At 44.8% G+C, this 12,069-nt stretch overlaps 1 protein-coding gene across 1 annotated transcript in view; it reads left to right on the forward strand.

Moving 5' to 3' along the window:
- The first annotated feature begins 1,195 nt into the window (after positions 1-1,195).
- The window catches only part of AP3B2 (adaptor related protein complex 3 subunit beta 2), a 412,426-nt gene continuing 401,552 nt past the window's right edge, over positions 1,196-12,069 (forward strand). The window contains exon 1 of the mRNA XM_086959194.1: positions 1,196-1,430. Within this exon, the coding sequence (XP_086815320.1) occupies positions 1,318-1,430 (113 nt within the window). The 5' untranslated portion in view covers positions 1,196-1,317. The remainder of the gene's footprint in view (positions 1,431-12,069) is intronic.

The raw sequence follows: 12,069 nt of genomic DNA on the forward strand, positions 1-12,069 counted from the left end.
AGCGCTATATAAATGCAATTACAATACAATACTATACAATAAATATGATATGATTCTGTTTGTGTACAACTGTTGCAATCACAAAGGCATTTTTCAAATATAGTCATTACTAATAGTTGACAGGGAACGTTTTTTTCATCAATTAATGCAATAAACAATAGAATATTTCAATGGGAAAATCTGTTCTGAAAGACAATAGAGTCGCTTTTATCATGGATGAATCTTCTGTGATGACATAAGATTTAGACCCTTGTATCACCTTGGAGGAAAAAGAACATCATGAATTGGGTTTTACATCGACCCTGCTGCAGAGTAGCCCAGTTTCGCAGCTAGAAACTAAAAGCTACCCCCTACTCATCCTGGGGGAATCGGCCTAGTGCTCTGGGGACGTCATTAGGAGGTTCCTGCAGTATGTTACTGAGAAGGCCGTGCTTAGTGTGTGAGGGGGGATCGCTGTGAGAGACAAACTAGGGAAAACTAGTAATAAGTGTGTCGACAAATGGGACTTACAATACGGAGTCAAACTTTGCAGTGAGATGCAGTTAGTTTTGCCTACTCGGAGGCCAGCCCTGGCTGACATGCCCTGCATCCCTCTTGAAAGAGGCACCGAGGCTATGTTTCATATTGTTTAATGTGGGCTTCTTCTCTACTGCTACAGACACAATAAACACTTCAAGCACAGTTCGTAGCACTATAGGCTTGCTCGAGATTGGAACCTTACACTGAAAACCAGAAATGCTTAATTACAATTAGAGGTATGCTGTAGGAGTGGCACACACGAACACCATGCAAATACACAAATGTCACAAAACGGCAACCCGAAATCTGGGCAGCCCTGTATGACTATTGTTTTTTATGTTTCGATTTCTGGTGTACAGAGCTCTAACACCTCCGGGTGATGCCCGCGCTGTATACATCCGCATGAAGCATATATGAATATACATAAATAAGTATTGTGTGTGAATGACTGACTATCGATGTGAAATGCACATGGAGGGCTCCCACGACCCCACTCATTCTGCTCTTGGCGTGCCGGGCCCTTTAATGGGGGAGGGACTTTGTGAGGAGGGGGCGGGAAGCCCCGCCCTCCACCATCTGCCCGTGAATCTTTGACATCAGCACCTGCATCCATTCCCGCCCCTCCCCCACCTCAACGTGCGCCCTCCCCCTCGCTGCTCCTCCGGTCCTGATTTGCAAGATGCTGCTGCCCTTTTAAACCGGACAGGCTGCTGGTGGCTGCTGCCCGTCTGCCCGCTCTCAGCTCTGCCCTCCCGCGCCTTCCCGGCCGCCGTTCCCTCCTCCGAGCCCCGCACAGCCATGTCTGCCAGCACCGCGTACAGCGATGACAAGGGGGGCTCCTCCAGCCTGGGGGAGCCCGAATACGGGCACGACCCTGCCAGCGGGGGCATCTTCTCTTCGGATTACAAGCGGTAAGGCGGGTGGCGCCGGGGGTGAGGTGTTGTTGGATGGATGGAGGAGAGAATCTCTCGTTAGCAGCGCTCCCATGCCTGGCTGGGGGAAGGGATGGATAGGAGGATGTCTCATCTCGCTGCAGTGTGGTCTTGCGCAGATTTATTATTGCTGTGGGGGGAGTTGGGTTTGGAGGAGGTGAGGAATTTAGCATCAAAGGTTCATTTTGCCCTGACATATTTCCAGCAGTAGAGATGAATGTGGGATATACCTTTCTCAGGAAGGCTGGGAGAGGCTTTGCATGGGGCCCTGCTTGACATGACCGCATTCTCTGTGATTTGTGGTAGACACAGACAGGTTCTCCAGTCCTTCACACGTGGTCTCATTTTGTGACGGTCGCCAGGGTATATGCCAGTTCTGCTCATTTTGGGAACTGTAGGTTGTCACAAATGTCCCGTGCTTTTACACAGGACGGCTGAGGACGCACTTATAGTGTGATCTGTACGATAGAACTACTCAGTTCTTGCAATGTCTCCCCCCGTATTGTACCCAAGCCCTACCTTTCCCTTACCCCACTAACTTCCTAGGTGCCATGTTCATGCCCCAAGGGCTCGTGAGATGTCCAGTGTTAACATGGTGCTAGTGACCTCCTGCTGGGGTGACCCCAGGCCGGCGCCGGCCCGATGTGTCTGAATATTTCTGTCTTTGGTTTATATGCAGGGTAGGAGGCGGGGCAGTGGCAGCGCGCGGTCCTGCCTTCACCCCAAGGCTGCCGTTTTGTTTTCAATACAAACATCACAGTCGGGCTTCCTTGTGTGACTTTACAACTTGTACCTTTGCAATTTTTTCTGCTTGTATCTTTTATGTAACGCACGTAATCCTAAATCCTTATGTATTGAAACTGATTCTTATGTAAAGCGCTCTGACACCTTTGGGTATCGCATTAAATAAATACATTTCTTTTTTTAAAAAATGCTGCCTGGGAAGAGGCGGGGGCCTGTCGGCATAGGCCGCGCCTGGTGGCGTCAAGAGGTAGGAGTGCCAATCCAGTGCCTTGGGATGGCTGCTGGAGGGTGAGGGTATTTCTTGGTATGTGTAAAAGGCCGGCAGGGCTGGGTGCAGTCATGTGCAGGGCCTACGGGAAAACGCATGGGCGTCAGAAAGGCATGTGATGGGCTCTGGTGTTCCCGTGTCGTTCTTCGGCCATCAGCCGATCTGAGCAACAACCCCCCCTACCACCCGCCTCTTGCCATGCATGGGTCGTCCTGATGACCAGTCGCCTCGAGCGACGCTCTGCACTTCCAGAAATGTCACTTGCGTGAGGAAGGGTCACACGTGCAGGGCCCCAGCAGCAGCGTAGCAAGGAGGCAATGGGCCCCGGCGCAAGCAAGAGAATGCCCCCCTCCTTTGAATAGCTATTATCAGGGTTCAATGGGCCACTAAGGGCTCGTGGTCTAGGTGCCAACGAACCTGCTTCACCATTTGTAGCAGTTTACTTTTCCACCTAGCTACGCAATTTGTCTTAGATACAGGACCGAGTCTGTTACATGCATTCATCACACGGGGCAGAAGGACACCTTATTACCCGAAGGAGGGGTGATGGACCTGGCAGCTTGATGTGGTTTCCCCGGACTTTTTGTCTCTGCCTGGCAACTTGAAGTGGTTTCCCCTGACTTTTTGTCTCTGCCTCCCGTTATTTTTACCTGTGTGCTGGACATAGTTTTTGCTGGTTTAGGTGCTCTGGGCACTTTGCCACTGCTGGTCAGTGCCAAAGTGCAAGTGCTCCCTGTGTAAATTGTGATTTTGAGTGGTTATCCATGATTACCATATATGATTTACTGGTAGTTCCCTAGTAATGTGCACAGTGTGTACTCCGGGCCTGTAAATCAAAAGCTACCAGTGTGCCTGCAGCTCTGGTTGTGCCACCCTCACAAGCAGGCCCGGTTCTAGAGGGTGGGCCGGGTGGGCCAGGCCCACCCAAACATTAACCTTGGCCCTAGCAGTGACGTCAGACTGACACCTTGAGCTGTTTATCAGATCCGGCTGTGGCACAGAGTTTTAACAGAGCAGGTAAGAGAATGCGTGGCTATTGCTCCTTTTTTTAAAAGTCTGGGAATGCCCAGCTAGATATATACTATGTGTATGCTTCGAAGGTGTGTGTATATTAGTTAATATTCTAAGTCTGTGAGGGCCCAGCAACACACATACTATGTGTATGCTGTGTATATTTCATTTATGAGATGAAGGGCAAATGTTGGAGGGTGCAGTGAGGGAATCCGAGGAGGATGTCATGGGGGAGGGTGGGAGAGACAGAGAGATGAAGGGCACTGGTGGAGGGTGGTAGCGAGAGAGTCTGAGGAGGAGATCATGAGGGGGGGGCTACGAAGAGATGGCGTGCACTGTTGGAGGGTTGTAGTAAAGATATCTACAGAAAAAGAGATCAGTGGTTGAGCACCAATAAATAACTCTCCACATGTTCTGCATACACACAGAAGCAATCCTTGTATCATGGTGACTGTTGGCAAGTAGATATGATGTAATCTATGGCTTGTAGACTATCTCCAGAAGCGACAAATTGGGACGGTAGTGGCCCACCCGAATGTACCCTTGGCCCACCCAAATAAAAATTCCTGGAGCCGGGCCTGCTCACAAGTATCCTTGCAAATGTGTCTCAGACCTGCCACTGCAGTGTCTTCGGAAGCAGTTTTTAACTGCCCTGTCGACCTGGCAAGTGCCTGGCCCTAACCTTTCCTTTTCTTACATGTAAGAAACCCCTAAGGTAGGCCCAAGGTACCCCCATGGGCATGGTGCAATGTATGTGAAAGGTAGAACATGTGCTGGTGTGTTTTACATGTCCTGATTGTGAAATAATGTGCATTTTTTTTTACTATTGGGAAGACTAGCTCTCTCATAGGCTATCATTGGAGCTGCCTTCTAACATTTTACATGTGTAACTTTCAATGGGGAACAGCTAGAACTTTGAGTTTAGGCTCTCCGAACTCCAAATTTAATAAGCCACCTTTTGGGAAAGGCGGTTTTTAAATTGTGTGTTTGAAAATACCACTTTTTAAAGTTATTATTGAATAATGGGGTAACCCATGGTAAGCCACCGAACCTGAGTACAATGCAATACAAACAACAAGGTGGTCCTTATTGGCAATGCCTTATTGTCAAAAGGTAGTAGAACATAATTGTATCATATCTAAGATCAAATAAATGAATCCTTATGCGAGAGAAACAAATATATACCTGAGAAAAAACAATACTCATTAAAATGGAAAAATATCCACATTTAATGTTTGCTTTTCAGAACAAATCAATAATTCATACAAGTATTTGAGTGCATATTTTTTGCAGGTTGCTCAAAAAGCATTGCATAGAAAAGTGTACATAAGAGTGCTCTTGTGAAAAGGAAGAATGAAACCATCAAGAAAAAGGAACCATTTCTTAAAAATTATTACCCGGAGCACTGGCTGGTGTGGCTTAAAGATGGAAACCAGTGTAGTATGTCTGTTTAGAAACCAGTCTTTCTTTCTTGGAGTCCATAGAAGGGGATAGTGCTCATTGAGTTTCAACTCACCGTCAAAGCTGGGCTAAGGAGTCAATACAGGCCAAAATGTTAAAAATGTTGATGTTTTGACCCAACTACTGCATAGAGGGTGGATTAAAGCCTCAGCATGTGGGTCTCCATCAGGGAGTGAGATATGGCATAAGGCAACCTGTAGTTGAACAATAGGGTCCTGCACAGGATATGTGCAGACCTTCATGGTCATTAATTCCAGTGACTGTTAGGTGATGCGCTGCCAGCGGATGCAACTCCTAAGAGGACCGCCGCGAATCGCTCGCATTTGGGTCCCCTCTTTGCATATTCAAACGGTGATTAATCAGACCGTTTTCTATAATCAGTTCACCAAGATACTTGGAACTAGCAATGTTTGTGAACACTCACCACAGCGGTTTTGATGATTTTGATTTGATTTTATATTTGTTAGGCTCACACATCATCCTCAAGGGGATCTCTTGTCGCCGAAGCCGTCAAATACAGGTCACAATACCATAAGATAAGAGATGGAACAACCCTGGTTTCAGGAGTTTCTTAAAATAGATGAAGTCCGAGCAAGAACAAAGAGGCACATGTAGCTGATTCCAGTGCTTGTGAGCTAAAAAGGAAAAGGAGCGACCACCATATCTGGCTGTATGGATACGTTTGGGGTGGAGCAATAGTACCTCACTTTAATCTGAGCTGGCGTACCGGGATATATGGCTTCAGTTTGTTTTTAAGATAACATGGTCCTTCCCATGCAGTGATTTAAATACAAAACACATATGTTTAAAGAGTGCAGGCTTTTTAATGGGAAGCCAATGAAAGGAACGTAATGAAGGTTCAACTGGAGATCGCAGAGTAAGATTACAGGCGAGGCGCGCTGTTGTGTTCTGTACCATCTGAATTGGCCTGATTTACAGCACCTGTTGGAGTTTGCAGAGCTGACATTAAGAGGGACTTCCTTCCCAATCCAGCATAAACATGTTAGCTTGGAAAGTGATTGTTTGGTGGAGTCAACAGTGACAGGCTAAATTGCTCTTGGGACAACATTTCTCCTTTCGACAATAACCAAGATAGCAAGGGTCCTCTTGTGGTTCAGGGCAAGGAAAACCTCATGTGGTCTGTAAAGCATACCGACTTCCCTCAAAGGCTTCCTGTGGCGCTGGAGCCAATCCTGGGATAGTGATGGTAGTATTGAAGTCTGCGGACACCAGTGAGCGGGTTTTGTCAACTGAAATTCTTAAAAACAGAAGTAACATTTGAGGGCAGCTCCTTTAGTTTTTCCATTCACAGCAACACTGATCCACTTGCTAGAAAGAGTTTGCATCCTTTAAAAAAGAACTGAATGCCAGAGAGATAGAGGCATCCATTGGCTTTTCTATGGGCCAAAAAATATGTTTTCTGTCCTGCAGAAGCCACCAAGACCTTTGTGGGTGGGGTGGACAGGGTTTATGTTTGTTTGGTTTGTTGTAGAGTGAGTGGCTTCCTAAGGGCTTCCCAGCGAGTGTGGCGAGCAAGGGTGGGCGATTGGAGGTTAATGTGGTTACAGCCATGCTTTAAGCTGCTGCCTAAAACTGGTCTCCTCTTTAGCAGTCTCAGCTCCCAGGGCAGAGAGTACCAGAGCGTCGGAAAAAGGTATGAAAAAGATCTGACCCCCCCTCTTGATCTCTCGGTTTTCAATGTTCTCATGAGGCGGTCTTGTGCAGAACTAAGACATCTCACCGTTACATATGGGTATAGGAGATTTCTGATTTTACAAGGACCCCTGCCATTCATTGCTTTTTGAGCCACACAGTGATTTAAACTTGATCCTGGTATCAATGGGAATCCAGTGAAATCGATATAGGCTGATTTGGGAGAGCACTCGCTACAATTGCTGAATGGCTGTACTGGGGATAAGGGAGTTGCATTTTGTTGTGCTCATAAGAACTGTTCTTTACATGTTCGTTCTGCTGTCACTGTTTGTCCACTCCTGTGAGTCACTGTGGTAGGTGAACTGGAAGGAACTATTGCAACACTCAATATATGAACTATGGTGGTTGTGTGTTACTTTTGTTTACATGCTGATGCTGTTGTAACTTCAGTCTGCACCTTGCTTGCATTGTTGCCGTTTAATAATACAAATGTATACACAAAAAGGTTGTAGGACTCACTTTAGTTCAAAACTTGCAAAATATTCGCCCAGGCAACCAACTAAACTGGAGACCTTTGTGTTTCCAATCTATGCAAACGGGGGCCAATCTGACGGAAGTCAAATTTCAATGCATTGCGTTTGGGAATGCAGACAAAAGATTTCAAATTTTACTATTGTGTATTTTTAATTGGTTTATCTGTTTTTGACTTCCATAAGTTCAGACATAGCTCGTATAATGTTTGAAGCCTGTGTCAGAGATGCACTAATCGGGAAATACCTTTGCTGAATAAAAACTAGGCATGATTGGAAGCCAGAAATTGATGATCAAATGTAAATCACTGCCACCATCGAATTTAGGTGTAAACCTGTACTTAAAATTGCATATGGTTTTGTGGTGATACAGATACTCCCTGCTCTACTGTAGGTGACAGATACTTCCAGCTCTACTGTATGTGAAGTGAATTTGTTCAGGATTGGTTTCATATGGCTTAGTTGCTTGAAGTAGCATTGGCTGGATTTTAAGATGCTACTGAAAACTACCATCCCATTTTGTGTCCTTTCGTAGCACAGCACAGCTTATTTTTTAGCAAGAATTTCAGTGGCGATAAAATAAGCCCACCTGCCACATTGCATTGCTCTGAGGATTGTTTGATTAGTTGCCAGAACCACACATCATTCAACTGGGCAAGCAGAAGTAGTGACGAGACCTAGGAAACATCAACAACAGGAATGACGATTGGGTTTCATTTAAGATCCCAAAATGGGGGTGAAGGGACACCACCAGTTTCGGAAAGCTTATTCTAGGGACAGTCCAATTATGCAGCGACAATTTTTCTGCAGAAAACGCAGATTTCTTCATACATTCCAGATTTTTTGGTCCCCTGAAGATTTTGGACGTTTTGCAAATTTTCACAGTTTTGACATTTTGGGAATTGTCGATATCTACCTGAATTTCCAGGCAGAGTGAGATTGTGAGAGCACCAGAAAGGAGGACACCATAACGGAGGTCAAGTTGACTGGGCCTGAGTGGCAACTATCATCATGGACTAGTCACACTACGGGCACTGACGGAGGAACTCATTTTTTAAAACAATGAACCTCATTTGTAGTCTGGGCTGAGCAGTGGGCACCTGCATAGTCAGCCTTTGTAGCGAAGCCCCCCATCTACACACCAGTCAGTCGGTCACCCCCTTGACTCCTGGTCCATATGCAGGACACCTACGACGACTGTTCACAAGAAAGGTGTTGAGACTGCAGATCAGGGCACGGAAAGGCTGCTGAGAAGTGTGTGCTGATGCCAGGATGGCTGCGAATTGTGACTGAAGAGAGATGTTCACCAGGGGCAAAAATACCATACTTGTTTACACCAGCTTGATTTCTAAGCACTTAAGAATGTTGAAAGCAAACACAATCATAGACGAATATGACTATTTTTCTCATTGATCTTCGGAACATTAACGCCATTTCTCACTGTTGTTCAGACGTCTTAGGGTCCACCATGGGTATTACCTTCATTTCTTACACTTCACAGATTTTCATCTTACAGCCGTTTATCCTTTAGAGGTTTATTAACTGAGTAGCGTCAAATGAAGTAATAAATGTACTATTTTGAGTTCTTAGAAGCGTCAACACTGCAACGCGAGGCGCTATATGAAAATGAGGTTTCACAACTTTGAAAACAATTCCTTGTAATTATTCTGAAGGGAAGAGATAAGTAAATATAAGTGGACAGTAGATGAAATGTGGATTTCCTTGAGTCTTAATCGTCTTTTATTTCTGGAGCATTCCACCACCTGGGTGGGGCTCGGAGAGCATTCTGTCTCCACAGTACAGTTCTGCCCAGGATTGCGCACCCAAACCTGCTTCCATCCCTGCAGGTCTCACCTTCCCAAGGATAAGTCACATCCTGATGCTGTGGTTATATAATCAGAGCCCAGAGGTGTAGTCACTGGATATGTGAAATGCATTGCAAAACTATCAACAAAGTAGTAAGGCGACTGCGTCTTTTAATTCCGTCAGTCTACCTTGGAACCATACTTTGAATGACTAGTAGGGAAGCTAACCGCTATGTCGACCCCCGTATGAATTTTATGTGCTTTTTAATCTCTTTTCATTAACACCGTTTGCTTTTTTTCTTTCTTTTTCAGTAGTTTACTTGGGCGCATTTCCTTGTTTGTGTCCCGTCACCCATTGTGCTTGCCTTTTTGAAACTTTTTTCTAACTTCTCATATTTCAATATCTTTTTTTCAAAGTATTTGACTGGTTTAGTAATTTGGATTCCCATTTATCTCTAATTTAGTTATGAGTTCTTTCTTTTTGTTTACTGCTTGATCTTAAGAACATTTTGCTCAAGTGTTGTGAATCTTTATAACAACTCAGTTTTCATGAACTACTTCAAGTACTTGCGATGACCTTGAGAGCATCCAATATTTTGTACTTTTACTGAGCACCTCTAAGGCTTTAGTGTTTTGTGTTTCTCTGTGGTATCAGACCGTGTATATTGTTTGGCACTTTGAATACCTTTTTATTTGTTTATTTAATGTGCACATTTGTTGGGACCGATCAAGCCAAGATTATGGCTTTGGTTAACTGTATAACATCTGGTTGAATTGATACCAAATTTAAACAAAAAGTTCACATCTGCATAACAAAAGATAGTGCTAATAAATGCAAATCTACTAAAATGAATAACTGCGAGGATAGGCAAATGCAAACGTTTACCTTCTATACAAATATTATTCACTACACTTACATCCCAGTGTTTTTCCGGCTTTTTGATAACTGGGTTTAGGCTGCAGGTGTGTGGAACCATACTGAAAGTGTTCAAGGGAAGCAGAATCTTCTCTGCTAGTTCCGGTTACTCTTCGGTGAAGCCCCAGCTGACCTATAGCTACTGGCAGAGTAATACTTGTGTCCAGAGAAGCGCTACCCAGAGGTCCTCCTGTCTGAGAGTTCCTTCAATCTTCGTCTTATGGGTTTCTGATTCTTTCTTGCTGTCACTGCTGTGATCATACTTGGCGGACTCCTGGGTCCAGCTTTACTCGCCCATAGTTGGACATGGCTCGTAAGCGGGGATATAACCGCAACACTCAGACCACACAGAAGTTTCTTTATCTGCTTTGCTGAGCCTGTATCCTAAGGTACAATCTTATGTTACAGTGGTTCACTTAGGTATCGCATAAGAATAATTATAATACTATACAAAAAAGGACAAAAGAAGTCTCAAGAATATTGGCAACATTGACAGCACCTCCCAGGCCCAAATAAGTTCTGGCACATTTATATACCAAAAATATTAACACAACAAACGTCACTGTAAAACAGAACAATGTTTATAATAATGTAATAGTGCCATCACATCCATCCAGTCATGAAGACCGGACTGTCCCAATAACGCCCAAGGACAAATGTTGGCATAGGAAGAACAAGTAATCAGAGAACGTGCGTAGTGTCCCCAGCATCAAAGCACCACAACCGTCATATACGTAACAATAAATAATAAACAAAAAGGGCTTTTATTGAGTAACTTTTTTTTGAGTACTTGCTGTATTTTTTTTGTAGGGCAGCAGCAAGTTCTGTGAAGAAACTGATGTCTGAAAAAATATGCCACGGGTACCAGGTGCTGTGCAACCCCTGCAGACAGCCCGGCTATTTGTCAAGCAGCACTTTGCATGCTTTTAAATTTTTTTAATTTATTTTAATTTTAAACCTGTATTTTTAAACCAACAGAACTATAAGTCTCAGAATGTAAAGTACTGCTGGCTAAACGACAGATTTGATTTAAAGACATGATTGATTTACGGTGTTATACATCACATGTTCCCACTTGGCTGCAAGGTCATCACAAATCTCACCTCAAGGCAGTCATCAGTAATACCAAGCTGAGCATTTCACAGGCCGGTTTTGACTAGCTGTGGTTCTCACTCAAGTGTAAACGGTGTGACGAATGACCATCGATAATTAGTCCTCGTTTTGTATGTTTGGCACACGGCAGTGTCCGTGGACGATATTGTGTGCATGCCCAGCGTTTCACTATTAACGGCGCCGCGTGAGGCTCACAGTACTGGCCCCAACCATGCATGCTGCATTTAATTCCATAAAATCAAGCGCGTTCCCACTGCCTCCCCCCCGACCAGTCCCGCCCCTCCCCTCTCCACTGGGACGCACCCGCCGGTAATGGCGTCAGTCTAGCCCGGGATTTATTTCACTCTGGTAATCTGATGAAACGCACTGTTATTAGCTCCAAATTACAAGGTGCCCTGCGGCAGGTGGCTTCAGTGCTCCCGACCGGTCCCCTATCAAGTAACCACACCCTTCCTCAGCGGACAGAAAACCATCCTACAATACAAAACGACACGGTTCAACACAATACAACGTTTCGGGCCACGCTGTACAGCATGCTGTAGCTCAGTAAAAATACCGCCCCAAACTACAAAGAGTTTACCTCATTACATTTCAGTACACAACACGAAACAGAACGACACAAAAACACTACACAGCATCAAATGATCACGCCATGCCATAATTCAGCCACATGTCAAGATGAATGAAAAGAATGCTACACCAAAGCACACTGTGGAACAACACAGACCCCTAACACCACACCTGACCGTAATCCTACAACATATTGTTGTGCACCACATCTCACTGCACATCACTACACACCACCACACCGAGTAGACCCAGCAGAAGGGGGCTACCTAAAGCTGGGTCTGTGTCGCGCATAAGGAAATCTGAGTGTGGACTGGCTTCTTTTTCAACTGAGTATTGTTTTAGCTTGGTCTACTAATACAAATTAAGTTTTAAAAACCCTATAGGGTTTACCTCGCTGGTAGTCTACAAATGGCTTAAAGAACTCTTTTAATGGATGCACAGTGTACTGTTAAATTATCTGACGCAAAGGAAGGCGTGTTTACAAAACGTGTTTGTCTACACAGCAATAAATGACATCTCGTTTTGAAATAATGCTGCGCCTTCCCAT

The sequence above is a fragment of the Lissotriton vulgaris genome, chromosome 2_2, assembly GCF_964263255.1.
Source record: "Lissotriton vulgaris chromosome 2_2, aLisVul1.2, whole genome shotgun sequence".
Lineage (NCBI taxonomy): Eukaryota > Metazoa > Chordata > Amphibia > Caudata > Salamandridae > Lissotriton > Lissotriton vulgaris.